At 40.9% G+C, this 20,905-nt stretch overlaps 1 protein-coding gene across 1 annotated transcript; it reads left to right on the top strand.

Moving 5' to 3' along the window:
• Positions 1–16,005: 16,005 nt before the first annotated feature.
• Positions 16,006–20,637, top strand: PPIA (peptidylprolyl isomerase A). The gene is made up of 5 exons (XM_027852646.1): positions 16,006–16,186; positions 18,979–19,009; positions 19,107–19,195; positions 19,360–19,532; positions 20,294–20,637. The coding sequence occupies exons 1-5, from the start codon at positions 16,118–16,120 to the stop codon at positions 20,427–20,429; spliced, it is 498 nt and encodes a 165-aa protein (XP_027708447.1). The 5' UTR covers positions 16,006–16,117; the 3' UTR covers positions 20,430–20,637.
• The last annotated feature ends 268 nt before the right edge of the window (positions 20,638–20,905 follow it).

The following is a 20,905-nucleotide window of genomic DNA, read 5'->3' on the forward strand; positions in this document are numbered from 1 at the left end:
AGTTAGCTCTCTTCCTTGCTGCCAGAGGTCACTCTCTTTAGAGATGTCACATCTGAGTTGTTTTTCTTTTTCTTGCCTGTTCCCTACTGGGTGTAGTGTCTCCTATTAAGCAAGTGACTTTACTGCAAAGTAAAATGGCCTATGGTTCACTAGGTAGGGGCTCCCCATCACTGCCATATGGTAGAAGTGTAAGGGGAAAAACAAAAAGCAGTCCCTTCTCAAGAGCTGGGTTCTGCCTTCATTGATGGCCCTTTTCTTTGTGGCCAGGGGTCACATTTTACAAAGCTATTCATCTTTTAAAATTCTACTCTTCCATGTAACCAAAGCTTCAGTTAGCCATACTCTAGTTCTATCAAAGAGAACTTCTTCACACTTGGTAAAGGAATAACATATAGCTGTATCTTTTTTCTTGTTTACTACATTAATACTTTATTACCTGCAATTCCAATTATCTTCTGCAATTCCATCAACTGGCTGGGGGGGAATGGGAATCAATTGATAAAGACTATCTTGACCCATTTCCTTCCCCATCCACAAATGTATTATATTTACTTATCTGTGTTTATGTTGTTTCCCCACAGTAGATTATAAACTCCTTTAGGGCAGGGACTGTTTTATTTTTGTCTTCTATGTGACAGGCACATGTTTAATAAATGTGGATTTTTTTTGGAGGGAAGTATTAAAAAGTTTGAGAGAGATCATTAGTCCAGATATGAAAGCATTAATTTCACACAGGTGGAATTCCTCCAACATGGATGGCATAGGTTCATAGGTGGAAAGGACCTTAGGCAACATAATCTAGTGCCTTCATTTTATGGATGAGGAAAGCAAGATGCAGAGAGATTAAGCAACTTGTCTAGTGTTATAAAGGGAGTAAGTGGCAGAACTGGAATTTAAACTAAGGTGTCTGACTGAATCCAGTGCTTTTTCCATGATACCATCATTGTTCTCTTGTTTCTCACATTTGTGTCATTAATAGCTACCCCTCAACACCTAAGCCATATATCTTTTCAAGTCTTTGCTTTTGGGATTCAAGGTGATTCTGCTTGTTACTTTGAATTCAATTTGGCAAGACTTTATTAAGTACCTACTATGTGCCTGCCCTCAAGTAGCTGATCATCTATGGGGAAGGTGACAATACAATATATACACGTATAAATATAGTACAGGGAAACAAAGCAGAAAAGAGCAACTGGGGGATTTGGGTGGGTTTCATAGAGAAAGTGGTACCTGAGTTGAGCCTTCAAAGAAGATAAGGATTCCGAGAAGCAGAGCTGAGGAGAGGGTATATTCCAGGCACAGAAATACTGTGCCCGTTCATAGATATGGGAAATAAAATACCATATGTGTGGAACCACAAGTGACTAGTTTGTGAAGGGAAATATGAAATATGAATATGAAATATGACTGGAAAGATAGGTTAGCTAAGAGCTTTTCCTATAGTCAGTCAATCAATAAACATTTATCAAGTTTCTGCAATGTGCCCCACACTGTGCTAAGCCCTGAGGATATAAAGAAAGGCAAAAGACAGTTCCTGCCCTCAAGGAGCTTACAATCTAAGAAGGAAAGACAGCATGCAAACAACTATGTACAAACAAGCTATACAGGCATACCTCCTTTTATTGCCTTTGAAGATATTTCGCTTTTTACAAATCAAAGGTTTATGTCAAGCAAGTCTATAGGTGCTGTTTTCCCAACATGTTGTGTACACAATGTGTTTCTGTGTCATGTTTTGGTAATTCTCACAATATTTCAAACTTTTTCATTATTATTATTATTATTATTAATTATAGTGATCTGTGATCAGTAATCTTTGATGTTACTATTGTAATTGTTTTGGGATGCCACAAACCATACCCATATAAGACAGAGAACTTAATTGATAAATGTTGTGTGTACTCTGACTGCTCTGAGTACCTGTTGTTCTTTGCTCTCCTCTGGCCTTCCTATTCCCTGAGACACAACAATATTCAAATCAGGCCAATTAATAACCCTACAATGTCCTCTAAGTGTTCAAGAGAAAGGAAGAGTCAATGGATGTGACAAATATCATTGTTGTCTTATTTTAAGGAATTGCTGTAGCTACCCCAATCTTCAGCAACCACCACCCTGATTAATCAGCAGCCATCAACATGGAGGCAAGACCCTCCACCAGCCAACTGAAAGCACTAGAATTAAGGGGGATCTAGAAAGGTTTCCTGTAGAAAGTGGGACAATAGGAAGCCACTGAAGATATCTGAGTAGAAGACTGACTTGGAGTTAAGGAAGATTATTTTGGTAGCTACATGGAGCATGGTTTGGAGAGGGGAAAGACTGGAAATAGGGAGAATAGTTGGGAGATTATTTTTTACAATAGAGTCTAGGCAATATATGATGACAACTTGAGTCAGTGTGGTGACTTTGCAAGTGGGAAGAGTGAAAGGTGTTCTGGAGGTAGAATCTACAAGAGTTGGCAATAGTTTAGATAAGGAGCTGGAGGGCAATGGAAAAATCAAAGATGATTCCAAGACTATGACTGGGTGACTGGAAAGATGGTAGTCTCCTGAAAAGGAATAGGGAAGTTTGGAGGAAGTGTAAGTTTTGGGAGGAAGATAATGAGTTTTATTTTGGATAAGTTGAATTTTAAATGTGTGAGGGCTATCCAATCAGAAGCCAACAATGTATGACTAAAGTTCAAGAGAATGATTTGGGCTAAATAGGGAGATTTGGGTGTCTTTTGCACAAGACTAATACTTGAATCCAGGGGGGCTGATCCCTAAGGAAAAGAGCAGAGAGAGAAAGAGAAGAGAAGAGGGCCCAGGAGAGTACCTGGGAGAACTTCCATGCTAGAGGTATAGGAAATTCATGATAATCCAGCTAAGGAGAATGAGAAAAAGCTGTAAATCAGACAAGTAGGAAAACCAGGAAAAAGCAATGCTAGAGAAGCTAGGGGAGGAGAGTGTTTAGCAGGAGAGAGTAGTCAATAGTAAAAAGTAAAAGTGGTCAGCAAAATTGTAGAGAGGTAAAAGGAGTTAAGGATTGAGAAATGACTATGAGAGTTAACAGTTGAGAAATGATTGGTAATCTTGGAGGAGGAGTAATTTCAATAGAGCGGGGAGGTCAGAAGCTAGATTATAAGAGAATGGGAAGTGAGTGGGTGGTAAGGAAGTGGAGGCAGTGAATGTGGATGATATTTTCATTATCAGAAACCTAAATAAGGAGCTGGAGAAATAACTCCATCTCATTTTCCTTAGCTGTTCCTCCTTATTTTTTAAGATACATGGCAGGACGTTTCTTATCATATCATAACTGTCTGTATCAGATAAAGTGACTTTATAGACAATTCAAGTTCATTCCTAAAAATTCCCCCTTGTTCTGTACAAATAAGGAGATCACTCTTCATATATTATATCATGTCTTCTCCTTCTCCATTTCCTTTCCCTTATATAGGGGACCCAGGAAAAAGTGATTGTAGATATATGTTGTAAAATGGTCTGACCTGGAATTTGGAAAAAGCTAGGTCTCTCAGGTTTTTCATAATTCACATCCTAACCTTTCTTGGCCCGAACAACAAAATCTTGTTTTGTAAAAAATTACTTTTATTGCCATATTTTGTTTTTACAGTATCACCTACATTTCTCCCTACATCCCTCCTCTCATCCTCTCCCAGAGAGCCAGCCCTTAATAGAAAGAAAAACAAAAAGAATTCTGATCCAAGAAGCTCACATTCTAATGGAAGAGACAACCTGGAAACAATTGTGTCTATACAAGATATATACAAGTAATCGCAGAGGGGAGGTATTGGGGTTGGGGTAGGGAGATGGATGGGAGGACTGGGAAAAGCCTCTTGTAGAAAGAGGTATTTGAAGTGAGTCTGGAAGGAAGCCAGGAAAACCAGAAGGCAGAAGTGAGGAGGGAAATTATTCCAGGCATGGAAAAGAGCCATTGAAAAGTCATAGAGTCAGGTGATGGAGTGTCATGTGGGAGGAACACCAAGAATGCCAGTGTCATTGGATCTTAGAATTCCTACTTGCCCTTCTCTGGACTGTCTCCAGCTTATCAATGTCCTTCTTGAATCCTGGTGTCCAGGACAGAACACAATACTCCAGATAAAGACTGATTAGGGCAGAGTGCAAAGAGACTATACAACTTAATCCTAGAAGCTGAATCTTTCTTGAAGTAGTCCAAGATCACATTAGGATAAGGACTGAGAAAAGGCCACTGGATTTTGCAATGAAGAGATTATTGGTGACTTTGGAGACAGGAAATTCAGTTAATGTGATTAGATCAGAATCATACTGCAAGGTGTCAGGTGTGAACTATTTTTTTTTTCTTAATAGTATTTTATTTTTTCCAATTACATATAAAGACAAATTTTAACATTCACTTTCTAAAAATTCTAAGTTTCAAATTTTCTCACTCCCTTCCCTCCCTCCTCCCTAAAATGATAAGCAATTTTATATAGGTTATATATGTCTAATCATGTAAAACATATTTCTATATTAACCATGTTGTGAAAGAAGAAACAGAGCAAAAGAAAAAAACACACAAAAAATGAAGTGAAAATAGTATGCTTCAATCTGCATTCAGACTCTATCAGTTCTTTCCCTAAATGGGGATAACATTTTTCAAAATGAGTCCTTTGGAATTGTCTTGGATCATTGTATAGCTAAGAATAACTAAGTCATTCATAGTTGATCATCTTGCAATGTTGCGTTACTGTGTACAATGTTGTCTTGGTTCTGTTCACTTTGTTTTGCATCAGTTCATATAAGACTTCCCAGGTTTTTCTGAAAACTTCTTACTCATCATTTCTTATAACACGATAGCAATACATTACCTTCATGTTCCATAACTTGTTCAGCTATTCCCCAGTTGATTTCCAATTCTTTGCCACAAGGTATGAACTATTGTTGAGGATATAGAAGCATGGAAAGTCAACTGTTGTGTTGTATATCCTTCTTCAAGAGTAATCTGTAGAATTGTCCAAGTGATGAGCTGTAGTGGACCACATGAGAAATAGATTCCTCACTTGTATAGGTGTAACCCTCAAAGTTCTGAAAAGAGCTATTAAAATAATAAGTCCCATATATTTCCATCCATTGAATCATAGAATCATAGATTGTTAAAAATGGAAAGTACTTTGAAAGTCATCAAATTTCTAATTTTCTGAATAAGAAAACTGAGGTCCAGATTGGTGAAATAATGTGCCCATGGTCACTCAGGAAGTTAAAGAGGCAATACAACACAGTGTCTGCAATTCTGTATTCAAGTCAGGAAGAGTTTGAATCCTTCCTCAGATACTTATTAGCTACATGACTATGGACAAGTAAATTAGCTTCTCTGAATCTCAGTTTCCTCATCAGTAAAATGGGAATAGTTATACTTGTGGTACATATTTTGCTGTGAGATTCAAATGAATATAATGTATGTAAAGTCCTTTACAACTTTAGAGTACTATATACATGTCAGCAGTGTTACAGAATTTGAACCCAGGTCTCTGAGTCTCAGTTCAGGATTCTTTCCATTGCACTAAAAACAAATAACTGCTTGAAGGTGAACTATTCTCAGTTTAAAAGGGAAGTTTGGATAGTTACCAGTTGAACACTATAGTAGTGAAAGCACTAGACTTGGAATCCAGAAGCTTTGAGTTCAAATTCTGCCTCAGACACTTATCATGTGACCCTGGACAAGTTACTTAGCCTCTCCAGTAAAATGAGGTAGATGATAGCATCTGCATCACAGGGTTTTGGGTTTTTTGTTGTTGTTGTTGTTTTTTTTTGATAGTCCTAGGATCATGAATTTAGAGCTTAAAGGGGCCTGAGAGGCTAGCTTGCTTTTTTTACAGGTCCAGGAGGTTAAGTGACTTAGGTCATACAGGTAGTAAGGTACAAAGCCAGGATTCTACCCCAGGTACATTGACTCCAAATTCAGCATTTTTAACCACTGAACCACACAGTCTCACTTTGGGATATTCAAGAAATTGTGCTGCTGCTCACAAAGAAGATTCCATCCTGATGGAAGACAGTAGCAGTTGGAGCTGCTGGTGCTGAACTCTGTCCTCCTGTAGTACTGAAAAGAGAACTGGATTCTGATCCAGAGAACCCCTAGACAGCTGGTAACCTGCATACCAAGGTAATCAGAATAGCAGATATTTGAATAGCACTCTCCAGTTTCCAAAGTATTTTACATATATGACTTCATTTAGTGCTCACAACACCCTGGGAGATAGGTACTATTATTATCCTGTACAGGTTAGAGAACTATGGCTCTTGTATAGGTGAAAGAATTATGGCTCCTGAATACAGATGAGAGAACAGTGGGTCAGAGAGCAAGTGCCTAGACTGGAGTCACACAGCTAGTAAGAGTTGTAGCAGAGCTCATACCCACTTCAACTGAGTCCAGCCCTCGAGCTCCTAGGTCCATGGGAAGAGAAGAAGGAAAGCAAGCCAGAGGGATAAGGAGGTAATATGTTGATTGAATTGAGCCACTGCAGTAGGCTAATATATTGTGTCCTCATGAGGAAGAGACAATCTGAGGGAAAAAATCCCTGAATTGTGTGTGAAAGGCCAGGAGAAGCACAGTCCAGCCAGTAGTTGAAAAGGCCTGCAAATGATACCTCTTCTGGCCTCTCCAGAGCATAGTTGCAGACTAGGAATGGAGCTGGAGCCCTACAGCTCCAGGGAACTGATAGAGGATGGCCATGCCTCTCTCTGCACCTGCTGTTCAGCTTTTCCAGGGGTGCTCAGGGATACTTAGGGTTATGTACTAGAAAGGGAGATGGGGGAGGAGGTAAGATATGCCTAAAAGGGGGGACGTGGGGTGGGGGAGAGGTGGGTTAGTGGGTAATGATAGATATGGAGAAAATAAGCACCAATAAATCCTTTTTTAAAAAATACACAGGAAAAAAACACAGAGGAAGTCACAAATAGAGCAATTTTGTTACTACTTTGTTAAACACACATGCATTTCTTTTTTTTTCTCTCTCTTTTTTTTTTTTTTTTGGTGAAGCAATCAGAGTTAAGTGACCTGCCCAGGGTCACACAGCTAGTACGTGTCAGAGGTCACATTTGAACTCAGGTCCTCCTGACTCCAAGGCTGGAGCTCTATCCATTATGCCACCTAGCTGCCCCTCCTTTTTTTTTTTTTTAAACCACTGTATAGCAATGGAAAGTCACTTTGTTATACGATCCTATTCCGTGTTCTTCGTATCTTAAAATTTTTGTTAAGGTCACAATTAAAAAAAAGATTTTTTTTTTTAAGAAAGGAGAGTCAACAAGCATTTATAAGGCCCTTGTGTCAGGAATTGTGCTTAATGCTAGAAATATGAAAAGAGGCAAAAAAGAAAAAACGAACAAAAAACAAAACCCAGTCCCAGACTCAAGGCATATATATTTTAATGGGAGAGATTACATGTAAATAACTAGGTACTAGGACACATATACAATTGAAAGGGGAAGGCACTAACAATGGGGACTGGTAGAGGAAGCTACCAGGACCAGCCTCCTGCGGAAGGTGGGATTTGAATAATCTTGAAGGATGCTCTGCAAATTAAGAGGCAGAAGTGAGGGGGCAGAGCATTCTAAGGATGGGAGAAAGACAGTGAAAAGCATGAAGATGAGAGATGGGGTATGTTAGTCAAGGACCTAAAAGTAGGCCTGTGTAGGAGGCAGTAAGGTGTAAGAAGACTGGAAAAGTAGGCAAGGGACAGGTTATGAAGAGCTTTACGTGGCAAACAGAGAATTTTATATTTGACAAAGTAAGCCAGGGTAGCTGAGTAATAACCCTGAACTGGACACCAGCCTGCCTCCCTAAGGCTGCTGAAGACGACAGATAAATGCATGGATAAGCACAATCTCTGGGTTGGTATTTATGGAGAGGCCTGTAATGCAATTGTTTACTGTTTCTGTGCAGATTGCCTTGGAAAAAGGGAAAGATAGACCTTTTTTTAATTGATGGAGCAATGCAGCTTGGGGTGTCTGATGCTCTTGAATTTTTTTTTTCTGTTTGTCTTAGTTCTATTTCTTGGAGTGAGAATATAATAAATTTAACCCCACATTCATATGATACTTCTTCAAATATGTGAAGAGAAAGATTATACCATTCCTAAATTCTCTTTCCCTGGAATAAAGAACCCTAGTTACTTGTACCTCTTTCTCATACGATATGAAGTGAAGACTCCTTGCTGCTGGAGACATCCTCCACCTGTCAATATACTTCCTAGAATGTGGTACCCAGGATGAATTCAATATTACAAATGTGGATGCCTCATGCTGACAACAGAGTGACTGTTATCTTCTTCATTCTGGATACCATACTTCCATTGAAGTAGCCTAAGGTCAAATTAACTTTTAAAATAACAATAATAATAATAATCATAATACATTATAAATACTTTGTAAATTGCAAAAGGACTTTCTTCACAACAACTCTGTGTGACAAGTAGCACAGGTATTATCATCTTTATTTCACAGATGAGGAAACTGAAGCTTGATTTACCTACTTTTCATAAAGCTAGTAAATGTCTGAGACATGATTCCAAGGTCCATCGATTAAAAAAAAGGTTCAAGTTGGAATATCACATGTAAAGAATAGTAAGAAGGCCAGTTTTGCTGGACTATTGAATGCATGAGAGAGCAATATATAATAAGACTGGAAAGGTAGGTTGGAGTCAGGTTGTGAAGGGCTTTAAACCATAGAGGAGTTTGTAATTGATCCTAGAGGAAATAAGAAGCCCTGAAATTTATTTATTTTTATTCCAAAATTAACAAATACAAAATGGAATAGGCATTTCCATATACATAGTAGAACAACTGGCTTTTATTTTTAAATGTATAAATTCAGCCTGTAGCTTTCAAAGCTGTCCTGATTGTCTGTGCTTCTTTCTGGCCTTCCTTCTGTTCTCTGGGAAAAAAAAAAAAAGCCTCAATGACCCTTTCTCTTCCAACTCCTTCTCTCCCTTCTTTCCCTCCTTGCTTATTTCCTCCCTCCCTTCTTCCCTTCCTTACTTTCTTTCTCTTTTCCTTTTCCTTCCTTTTTTCCTTTCTTTTTCTTTCTCTCTTTCTTCTCCCCTGGAAAGATTTATATGGACTGATGCTGAGTGAAGTGAGCAGAACCAGGAGAATGTTGTACACAGTAACAGCTATGTTGTGAGATGACTAATATTGATAGCCTTAACCCTTCTCAGCAATACAAGGATCAAAGAGTCTTGATCACATATCCAACTTCTTTTAGTGCTAAGTCATATAATACATTTGGGGTTGGAAACTTGAAATTACGCAGATTTCAGTTAGATGCTGTCTTACTATTTCCTTACCTTTCTTGGCCTTCTGTCCTTTCTTAACACCATGTATGTTGTCTTTTCCTAATCTGAAAATCATTCTTCTTTATAGTGAAGCTGACATAGTCAACACTCAAGTTCAGGTCACACCCTTAGTATTATCATAAACTCCTCACTCTTTCTAACCCCACAAATCTGAGCTTGTAATTTCTACTTCTATAACATTTCTTATACCTGATCCTTTCTCACTTCTGTTGTTCACAAGAACAAACCCCCAAATCTGAAATGATATTTGAAAGAGATATACTAGGTTGTTTGGTAGAGAGGAGCAAGCCAGAAAGGAGGTGGGGCTCCCTTTCACCATGTTCTGGAAGGTCTACATCATACAGGATTTTGACAAAGATACCCACACCCGAGTCATACACAAATCATTTGACAAAGATATCCACACATGAGTGACACATGTATCATATGTACTTCAGTTAAGCAATTGTGTTGAGAGGGCAACTTGAAAGCAACATAGACTGAGATGGATTTGAGTAGATGTAAAAATAAAATTTGGGCAAAGCCAAAACACAAAGGGAACCTAAACTGTGAGCTGGGATGGACCCCAAACAAGTCCTAGTGTGGTAAGCCAAAACAAGAATGTTTTAGGTGAATTTAGGACCTGGGAACCCAAAGTCCTTGCAGTTAGTTATCTCTGGCATTCTTAGAGAGTTATTGAGGTCAGGTGATTTTTCTGGGTGCAAACAACCTCTAATTACATAAAATTAGATTTAAACAGCACAATAATTAATAAGTTTTCCAAATAATATAATAAAGCATTCTTTTCACACTTTTTACTCAACCATCATCATAGTTCAGGTCTTTGTCACCTTCTTGCCTGGATTATTTCAATGGCTTCCTAATTGGTTCCCTTCCTCTTCTCTCCCCTCTCCAGTCCATCCTTCACATAGATGCCTAAGTGATTTTCTTCAGTGTAAGTCAGACAATGTCACTCCTTTACTCATTAAACGGCAGTGGCTCCCTATTATGTCTAGGATAAAGTTTGGTGGGTTCAGGAAGACTAGCACCTCTGGTATGAGGGCTTATCGAGTCCTTTTCAGGGATGCTCACCTTTGGTATCCACCTGATTCACCCAACTCTTACCTGTGGCTCTAAGAAGCCACAGATTGGTACTTCGTCATCCCCTGTATTTCAGGCCATTGCCAGTTGTCCTGACTTTTGTTTTGCCACTGAACCTTGATGACTCAGGAAGAGAGAGAGAGGAGGATGACTTTGTGCAACTCTGCCTCACTTAAATCCAGTTCATGCATAAGTCAAAACATCACCTGTGATGTCACTGGTCCTCTTCAAAAACAAAGGATAAAGAAGAACAGGATGAAGTATATTGCTCCTCATCGTCACCCTTTATAGTCTAGCCAAACTAGCTTTCTTACTGTTCCCTCACTGCCTTCCATTCCCAGGCATAAACTACTACCTTTGAGACTTGTTGTCCTAAAGCCTTTTCATATATATTTTACATTCAAGCCAAACTGGGCTGCATACATACACCTAGTTCTGGATTTCTCTTGTCCTTCAAGCCAGGAATGAACTCTCCTAGACTCCTTAGCTTCCTTCAAGACTCAATTCAAGGGGTATTTCCCAGATTAGGCCTTCCCTGGTCTCCCTAGTTGTTAGGGCCTTTCTCAACCCTCCACATTATTCCTCTGTAATTTTTTGGACTGGACTTATGATTTCACTGGTGTAGGGGACTCTGGTAAGGAAATTCCTTTTGTCAATGTAGATGGGAGCCTACTCTACAACTTATAGTCTTAGAAAGTTGCCTAGAACACTGAGGGATTAAATATGCCCAACATCATACAACCAGTACGTATTAGAGATAGAACTCAAACCCAGGTCTTTCCTGACTCTGAGGTCAGCTCTCTATCCACTGTGTCAGGCTACATATACACCACATAAATATCTTAATGGCATTTATCCTCTTCAAAAATAAAGGACAAACAACAATCTTAATGGAAATGTAAAAGGCATCAATGAAACTTTAAGAAAAGTTATACCTGCCTTAAGCAGAGGGTCTATATTTCCCTTGTTCTTCCTGCTCCTATCTATCTAAATAAGGTCCCTTTCATTGTCCTTGGCCCTTTTTCATATAAGCCTCAGTTTATTCTGGGCTTTATTTGGCCTCCCCAAGACTATCTCCACAACACAGTTCATTATTTTGTATCCATCTTTGTTGCATGTCTCTCCTTCCATCTTTTATACAAGTACTTTTAAAATTTGAGTTTATTGGAAAATGCACTGTGTCTTCATGTTGGTTTTCTTTGGAGATGGTTTTTTTTCTTCCTTATTGGAATCTGTCATAAATATTGATTAAATGAATTCTATCACCAAAATTTTGTTACTGAGTTTGTCTCATAGGAGAGCTGGAAGGGACTTAAAAGGTTAAGGTTATCTAGTCCAACCTCCATGGGCAGCTAGGTGGCACAGTGGCAAAGATACTGGAATGGTTTGCCCTTTCCTACTCCAGCTCACTTTATAGATGAGGAAACTGAGGCAAACAGGGCTCAGTGACTTGCCCAGGGTCACACAGCTAATAAATGTCTGAGATGGGATTTGAGCTTGGGTCTTCCTGACACCAGGCCAGGTACTCTAATGACTGTACCCCTAGCTGCCCCATGAAGGTTGGAATAGATAACCTCTAAAGTCCCTTCCAACTCTCCCTCTATGAGACAAACTGTTATCTATTGATGAAGAACATCTATTGATGTTTTTCATAGTGTGTTATCCCTGACCCATTCATTCTATGCTGCTTTCCTCCTACTTTGGACTGTTGTTATAAACTTTTTTCCCTGCTTGGATTTGGTTACCCCATGAACTCTGGCTCAATCCAATATCCTGTTTACTCTCTCAGATAATAATAGCTGACATGTATATAGCACTTTAAAGTTTACAAAACACTTAATGGAAGTTTCATTGGATCCCCACAACAGCTCCATGAGACTGGGACTAAAGGCATTATCCTTTTTACAGATGAGGAAAAGGAAACAGACTGATTAAGCTACTTGCTTTAGTGAGGTCACATAGGTACTAACAAGCATCTATTAAGCACCTACTGTGTGCCAGGTACATTACAAATATTATCTCTTTTGATATTCATAACATGCCTAGGAGGTAGGTGCTATTATTAATCTCCATCTTATAGCTGAGGAAAGTAAGGCAGGTAGAGGTTAAGTGACTTGCCCAGGGTTACATTGTTATTAAGTGTCTGAGGTCAGATTTGAACTTGAGTTTTACTGACTTCCTGGCCTGGTACTCTATCTATTTTACCACCTTGCTGCCTCCTGAATCCCCATCTTTGCTGATTTCACTTCTAATAGTCTTTCCACCAGATAATGTTGTCTCTGAAGTCACACCCTCTTTCCCTTAAACTCTCCTAATCACCCCTAAGCAAATCACTGATAGGATTGGGCCTTCATTCCATGGAGAATGTGGATCTAGCAGAAGGTTCATGGATGACCATTTCCAGTCTGTGTCTTCTTTGGCAATTGCAAGGTCAATTTCTTTCAAGGTTCCTGTCGCTCTCACGTCATCCATCAGTTTTTTCCTGATAGTCAAAATTAAGTTAAAAGTAATTATTTCTACTCTGTTGTTTCCTCTGATTTTTGGAAGATAAAACTGCCAATAAGTCAGGAATTTATCAAGGTAATGAGACTTCTAGCAGATATCTGTAAAATCAAAGTGCCCCATTGCTACGATGAACACTATTCATAGGGTCATAGACACACAGTACTGGAAGGGATGTCAGAGGTCATCTAGTCCATTAAGAAAAACAAAACAAACCGGCCCTGAAGTCAGGAGGACCTGAGTTCAAATCCAGACTCAGACCAAACACTTGACCCATACTAGCTGTGTGATCCTGAGCAAGTCACTTAACCCCAACTGCCTGAAAACAAACAAAAAACCCAACCAAACAAAAACAAAACAAAACAAAACAAAAAAACAACCTAGACCTGTAATTTCTTTTGTACAGGAAACCAGGTGAGGAAACTCTAGTTAACCAATGAAGATGAGCACATGATTTGCAGTTTATAGTCTCAGAGAGCTCTCTGAGCACAAAAGAGATTAAGTGACTTGTGCAGGGTCTCACAGCCATTGTGTGCCAGAGGCAGGACTTCGAGCTCAAGTCTTCCTAACTCTGATGCCAGCTCTATCCGATCAGCCATGCTCCTCTAGTCCATTATGAACCATAAAATAGACCATTTGTGTGTGTGTGTCTCCTTTAGACCTGAGTTCAAATCCAGTCTCATACACTGACTAGCCATGTGACCCCAGGCAAGCCACTTAACTTCTGTCTGCTTCAGTTTTCTCAGCAGTATAATGGGAATAATAATGGCACCTATCTTTCAGAGTTGTTGTGAGAATTAAAGGGGATAATATTTGTAAAGCACTTAGCATACATCGCCACACAATAGGTGCTTAATAGATGAATGTTTCTTTCCTTTTTTTTCCTTCCAAGGTGATTTAAAATACATTATTCCAGAACTTCCAAAATGATCTGCTGATCGGACTTTTAAAGTTTTTTCATTCCTTACTCCCCCACCCCAAGAGCTAGCCAAAATAGGTGTGTGTGTGTGTGTGTGTGTGTGTGTGTGTGGTAGGGTGTGTGTTTTTCAGGTTTGGCTATAACTGATTAATAATCAATATTTGTTTTCAAGCACTTTGAACATTCTTCATATAGAGTGAAGATATTTATTTGTTCTAATTTTTTTTTTAGAAGAAGGGTTTGTTTAGCTAAACACTTTGTACAGAACAGACACTTAACAGATGATTGTTGAATGAATGTGAGATAATCTTTGTGAAGTAGGAGGTCAAATTAATGAGCTTGCTTTAAATACTTTCATTTGTCCCTTAGTCCCTAAGAGGCCAGTAAGATTCAGGTGGTACTATCCTCATTTGAAGTGGAAAATGTAAAGTACGGAGAGGTCAAGCAGTTTTCTCAAGGTCATAAAGATCCGACATTAAGGACCCATTCTGACTCTCAGCCCCATTCTTGTGCAGGCTTGATTCTGAATTACTGATAATATAGATAAATACAAACGGTTACTATTCAAAAAGTATAACAGTATTAGTTGCAGTCTTACAAGTATTAGTAGTCCATCTGTCCATTCATGTTCTTTTTCACCCAGAACCTCAAAGAAAACTTGTACCTCTGCAGAAGCGTGAGCTGAGACAGAGAAGGGCTAATAAGTGGTACAATGTGTCATTACATATAAGAGTTTGATTCAGGAGTTTTACTGTCACACTCCACGGGAAAGCTTGTAAACTGTGCACATAGGATATTTTCAGAAAATAGGTCATTTAACAAGGGTTCTGTCATCTCATAGGCCAGGGACTGCTTATGGGAGATCTCCAGGTTTGAGAAAGTTGTATTGCTGAGAGAGATCCTTAATATGCAAAAAAGAGTTGAGATTAATTAGTAAGAGTTTAGAAGACAGGATTGTTTTGTCCCATGTGGAATTTCACTGAATTCTTTGCCAAGTTGAGGTGGTATTCCTTAATTTCCTATTCTCCAAACCTGACTATAATAAGGAAGGCTCAATTCACACTCTATTCTCCCACCCCCTAAAGCGTCATACTTCATTTCAAACTAATTTTTTGTTAGCAACCTTTTATTCCAAATCCCATCTACCCTTAAATAAAATCCATAGCTCTTCACCTTCCTACCCAGGGACTTAAAATACTTTGCAGAGTGGAAGTGACCTTAGACAGCACCTAGCCCAAGCAAGCCTTTTATGGCAGATGGGAAAACTGAGACCTAGAGAAATGAAGAGACACCCAAAGTAGCAGAGGCAGTATCTGAACACAGGCCCTCTGTCTCCACATCCTGTTCTCTTTCCACAAGGACCATCTTGCTTCCCCAGCCAAAGATTTTTTGCAAATGATTTTTTTTTTATTTGGGGCCAAAACGACTAGTTCATTTTCCACCTAAGTTTAGGGTCTTTCTCTTACCCCTTTCAAAGTATTTGATGCAGCAGAGAAAATCTGTACATAAAAGCAACCAGGGGTCCTTAAAAAAAAACTCAAAACCAGTCTCCTCAGCATGTCTCTCAATAGTAGTAATTCGCATTTGCATTCCCATCTCTTTTAATTCACTCAATGAGACGGTCGTCCCAAGTGTTGCTCTTTACACCAGGTAACCCTGGAGAACCCACTCCCACAGGCCTAGGCTGGTTGGACAGGCTCTTCTTGGCGGGGTTATTCTTCCCAGCTAGTCTGTCTGCTTCGACCTTGACAAACTGACCTTGGGCCTGTTGCCTCAGTTGCCCCCTCTGCAAAATGGGGAGACGAATCGCCATGGCTTCCTAGCTCAATGTTACCCTATTCTTCCGTCCTCAACCCTGTGAGCCTCTCCTTTTTCTCTTCGTCCTTCCTCCTTTTTCCACCACCTCAATCCATCCTCCATCTCCTCAGCTCCTGGCCCGCCCAGTGCAGCCGCAGCACCAGCAGCCACCGCAGCGAAGCGCGAGGGCCCGCGGGCGGGAACATTCTTTCCGTCCATCAGCGGCTATCCGCCCCGCCCCTTCGGAGACGCCCTCCCTCTACCTTCCTCCCTCCACTTCTCGCCCATTGGTCTACGGTGCTATCGCTCAAGCTGAACCGGGGTCTTTATTGGCGAAGACGGCTGTGGCGCGTCAGGCGGGTGGGTGGGGCTCAGATTCCGTATAAAAAGGGCGGGGCGGCCACGCTCGCGCCGCTTTGCAGACGCCGCTACCGGGAGTTCTCTTCTGGGTTTAGTCCTCTGGACGCCAATCCCTGCCGCCTCTGCCGTCGCGCCCAGCCCAGGCATCTGTGGCCATGGTCAACCCTAGCGTGTACTTCGACATCGCCGTCGATAACGAGCCCCTGGGCCGGATTACTTTCGAGGTGAAAGGCGATGGGACTGGTGGATGGGTGTGGGGGCGGGATGAGCTGAGGTAGGGGGCCGTGGAGCCACCGCCTTGCTTCTCTGGTTGACTGACCGAGGAGGGAGCTGGGGGCAACCCCGCCCGGCCTGGGAGTCCGGGTCTTGTCGCCCGAGCCACTGGGGCCCCCGAGCTGGGGTGGAGGAGTGGGGCCGCCTTGGGGCGAAGAACGGGAGGGTGGTGGCGGCTGCAGCGGCGCCATTTCCTTTGCACCCTGTGAAGGGGCCATTTTGGAAGGCGGGCGGGCAGCGAAGGAGAGGACTGGAGAGGGGGGAGGCTGGGGGCGGCGGGGCAGACAAAGGCGGGCGGGTGGCCGGGCTGGGACTTGGTGGGGGTTGGGAGGGTGGAGAGTGGGGGCGGGGCGCGCGCTTGGGGGAGGGGGAAGCGGCGCGAGCACGAGGCAGCCGCAGTCCGCGCGCACCGCCCCAACCCCCTCCCGCACGTGGTGCAGCCTAACGGGGTAATGGGGGAGGGGTGCGGCCGAGGGAGGGAGGCCGAGCCCAGCGCGCCTTCCCGCCCGCCGGGGCGCCCACCTGCCGTAGCCGCCCGGCCCTCGGCCGCGGCTTGGCCCCCCTCCACGTGGCGTGCGGGCGACAGCTTCCTCGGGCCTCGGCCCTCTGCGCACGTGCTCGGGGGAGCCCCGGGGCCGGCGCCGTGCCCGGCAGCCTCTTAACGCCCAGAGCCGGGGCTGAAATTCTTGGCCCCTTGGAGGCATTTTTAATGGATGCTTGGCCTTAGAGACCAGTGGTGGCATCTCCCAGGCGTGCCTTTTGGGAAAAAAAGGCTTTTTTTTCTTAATCAATTTTTGTAATTAATTTTAAAATTACATGCAGGGAAACGCCCCACCAGCCTTTTCAGACTGCTTCAGGCCTCAAAAGGGTGGGGAGAGACTTCTGGCTTTTTTTTGGAAGAGATAATGCCAAGTTGCTCCTGAAGATGTGCTTTGGGGGTGCAAATCTGGGTGGCATACCTCATGAATGCTTGTCATGGTGGAAGATTAATAAAAATCCCATGAAGCGAAGGTGCTTTCTATCTGGATTTACATTAAATATTAGAAACCCAATTTCATAACTCTTGCAGCTCCAGTTGTCCAGGGGCTACTTCCAAAGTGAGAGTTTATTTAGAAACAAAAATAATTTTCCTAGAAATGAATGCTAAAGATGTTAAATGGGAAACCTTAATATAAGCAAACATTTTGCTTATTCACACCTAGTGCTTTTCCTCTGCAGCAAAAAGCAGTGGTGACTGTTAATTGTGGGAGGAGCTCTCGTCCTAGGCCTGCCTTCCCGCAGTGGGTTAGTAGGCAAGTTTAACCCAAGGTTACCAATGAAAATGAAGCATGGTTAGTTGAATATAGCTTTTGAGAATCAGCCATTTCAGGAAGATAAAAAGCAAAGGTTATGATTTAAGCAAATTTTCAAGAACTTGACACTTTTATTTTATCAGTGATGGGATCAAATTAAAACTTATTTTGATTTTAACTCCCTCATAAAATTAATAGGTTTTTGATTTTCATAGTTTTGGATCATTTTCCTAAACTGCTTTTTTTAGGAACTTACAGAGAAATACTAATAGGAATTCTAAACCAGTTCATTCTAGACATCAGTGGGGTTATTTAAAGTTGAAAATTGTCAAGAGTATAAGTTCTAGGGCATTTCTTAAGCTCGGTATTAAAACATGCGTTTCCATCCCAGTTGGTACAAGACATTTGATGAAAAGAAATGTGCAGTTAAAGTAATTTTAAGTAAAGCACTCAACATAATCTTCAGTTGAACAGTATTGTATTGAAACTTTATAGTGACTTAAAATACAAACTCTGGGAAAATTAAGAAATTTAAAAGACTAGGGGACCAAAGCATTTAGGTCCTCTATTACAAATAAAACTGCAAGAAAAAGCAGGACCCTTTTACATCCTATAATAAGGGCAAGCAAGGCATTCTGATTTGATTATTGATCGTAGACCCTAATAGACTAGGTAATGTACTGAGTCCTGGATCTTCAAGATTTGCTTGAGTTAGTATTATGGAGGCAAAGAATCAACAGTACGCAAAGTGGGTTGTCATATAACAAGCTGCTTAGGTTTTAAAATTACAGCTGGAAATTAAATTTCATGTGCTTTTTTTCTGGATCTTAATTTTTTAAGCAGGCACTTAGCACTTCACTAGATAGGAACTGACACTTTCTATAATCCTCGATTACTTGGGGCTCTTAATCTCCTCTAAACCTTGAAAGAAGATCTTTTAACAGACAACTGTGGCAGTAGCAATTTCATTAGTAGAGAATGAGAGCCATGTCCCTGTGCAACTCCAGGCATACACCACTGCACATGCCATTCTTCAGGATTAGTGTTCTGGTATTGAGCCTGAAGTTGAAGGAGAAGATGAAGTATAAAAACAAAGTTGTATCTGATATGTGATACCGTGGGTGTGGTGCTCTCCTTTAAAAGAAAATAGTAATGTGACCTTAAAGGCACTTTCCACAAAGCTTCCTCACTATTTCAGATATTAGTGGTTATGGATTCTTGGCATGTATTTGGTTCTCATGTTGCTTAAACCTAACACCAGAAGACTCTTAAAATATAGAACCAAAACTGTTTTAGAACCCTGCTAGGGTTTGGTAATAAAAATTTTTAATGTAAAAATATCTTTGAGAATGATTCATCGCTATCGCCAATGGCAGATTTGAGCGTGGATACTAAAAGGCAATCGAATGTCTAAATGGATATAACTAATCAAATGTCATTTTCTCTTGCAGCTCTTTGCAGACAAGGTTCCAAAGACAGCAGGTTGGTAGTTGTTTTTAAGTTTCACTCAATTGTGCTTTTAGTTTAGCTTTTGTTTTTTAATATTAAATTAAATTTTCTCCATTTTGTTCCTTTGCAGAAAACTTCCGTGCTCTGAGCACGGGAGAGAAGGGATTTGGTTACAAGGGATCCTGCTTCCACAGAATCATTCCTGGGTTCATGTGCCAGGTATGGAGCATAGTGATTTCTACCAGGATATCCTTCAACCTTGTGTCCACACTTAGGGAAGGATTCAGCCAGAATGTCAGTGTCCAGTGAATGAACTTCTGCTGTCTAGGTTACCATTAAATATGCCAGCCTCATTCTGTATTTGATGGGATTCTTACTTTTAGGGTGGTGACTTCACACGCCATAATGGCACTGGTGGCAAGTCCATCTATGGGGAGAAATTTGCTGATGAGAACTTCATCCTGAAGCATACCGGTCCTGGCATCTTGTCCATGGCAAATGCTGGACCCAACACAAATGGCTCCCAGTTTTTCATCTGTACTGCTAAGACTGACTGGTAAGTAATGAACAAATAAAGTTGAACTTAGGAAGTGGAGGAGATAGTAGTTTAAGGCTTCAGATATAATTTCCATGGGCATGATTTACAAAGATAATGGAGACTTACATTTTGCCAGCTATTAGGAGTCATTTGTTTTGAACAAAAAGAGCACTGGACTTCAGTCAGGAGAACCTAGGTTCTGATCTTGGCTCTGGACACTACTGTGTACCTTTGGTGCAAGTTTCAATTCATTCTTTGGGGTCTTAGTTTTTTCCTCTAAATGAGGGGGTTAGACTAGGTAATTTCTTGGGTACCATCCAGCTTGTAACATTATAAAATCTTGTTAGCTCAGCCTAATGAATTTTAGCCCAAGATAATTTTAATAGTTAATTCCAAGCTGGAGTGACCTTTCTGATCTAATTGGCATTTGATTTGTTGGTCCTTTTTAGGTTTCCATTTAAAACTTAAGACTCCTGAACTAACAGCAGTTGGAGAAACTTTACAATTGCAGTATGCAACCTTTTGACTGACTCATAGTAAACTTTATGGTGTTTCCATTGCTTTTAGATAGAAGGTACGTTGTCCAGTGTTTACAGTAGTCAGTTGATTAACTAGCATCAAAAATTGGTGGCTTCTCTACAGTTCTCAGCTGTAAGTCCTGTTCAGCCACCTATTGGGCTTTGTAGCTGGCTTATGGTGGCACAGCTGTTCTGATTCCTAGGCAACAAAGCAAACCAGTCATTATCTTACTTCATGATGATCCCTATTTATTCCCCTAGGTTGGATGGCAAGCATGTGGTCTTTGGCCAAGTGAAAGAAGGCATGAACATTGTGGAAGCCATGGAACGTTTCGGTTCTCGGGATGGCAAAACCAGCAAGAAGATCACCATCGCTGACTGTGGACAACTCTCATAAGTTTTTTGTTTTGTGTTTTTCTGTCTTAACCATTAAACCATTCCTCTGTAGCTGGAGAGAGCACCCCCAACCCCATCAGCTCTTACACCCTATAATCTTTGTGCTCTCACTTGCTGCAATTCTCTGGATTTCATTTCCTTTTTCCTTCCACAAGTCTGGCTAGACAACAGAGTTAAGTTTATGATTATGAAATAAAAACTAAACTACACCTCGAGTCTCCTTTTTCTGATTTGGGGGGGAACTTGGGCATATAAATGTAGGTGGACAACAGGCTCTTATTAAGCTTTATTAATAATGTTTCTCAGCTTTTCTTAATTGTGGGAGGAAGTGAGCTAGAAATCAACTTGCAAATGTTCCTAATAGGATTCTAATAAAAGGGGTACTGACATGAAATATGACCAAAAGGGTTCTTTTATGTATCTCTATTGGACTGTATTAATCTGAAGAAAGTGGGGATTGTTTTAAGTATCGGGTGA

The sequence above is a fragment of the Vombatus ursinus genome, unplaced genomic scaffold, assembly GCF_900497805.2.
Source record: "Vombatus ursinus unplaced genomic scaffold, bare-nosed wombat genome assembly UNPS02000580.1, whole genome shotgun sequence".
In the NCBI taxonomy this organism is placed as follows: domain Eukaryota; kingdom Metazoa; phylum Chordata; class Mammalia; order Diprotodontia; family Vombatidae; genus Vombatus; species Vombatus ursinus.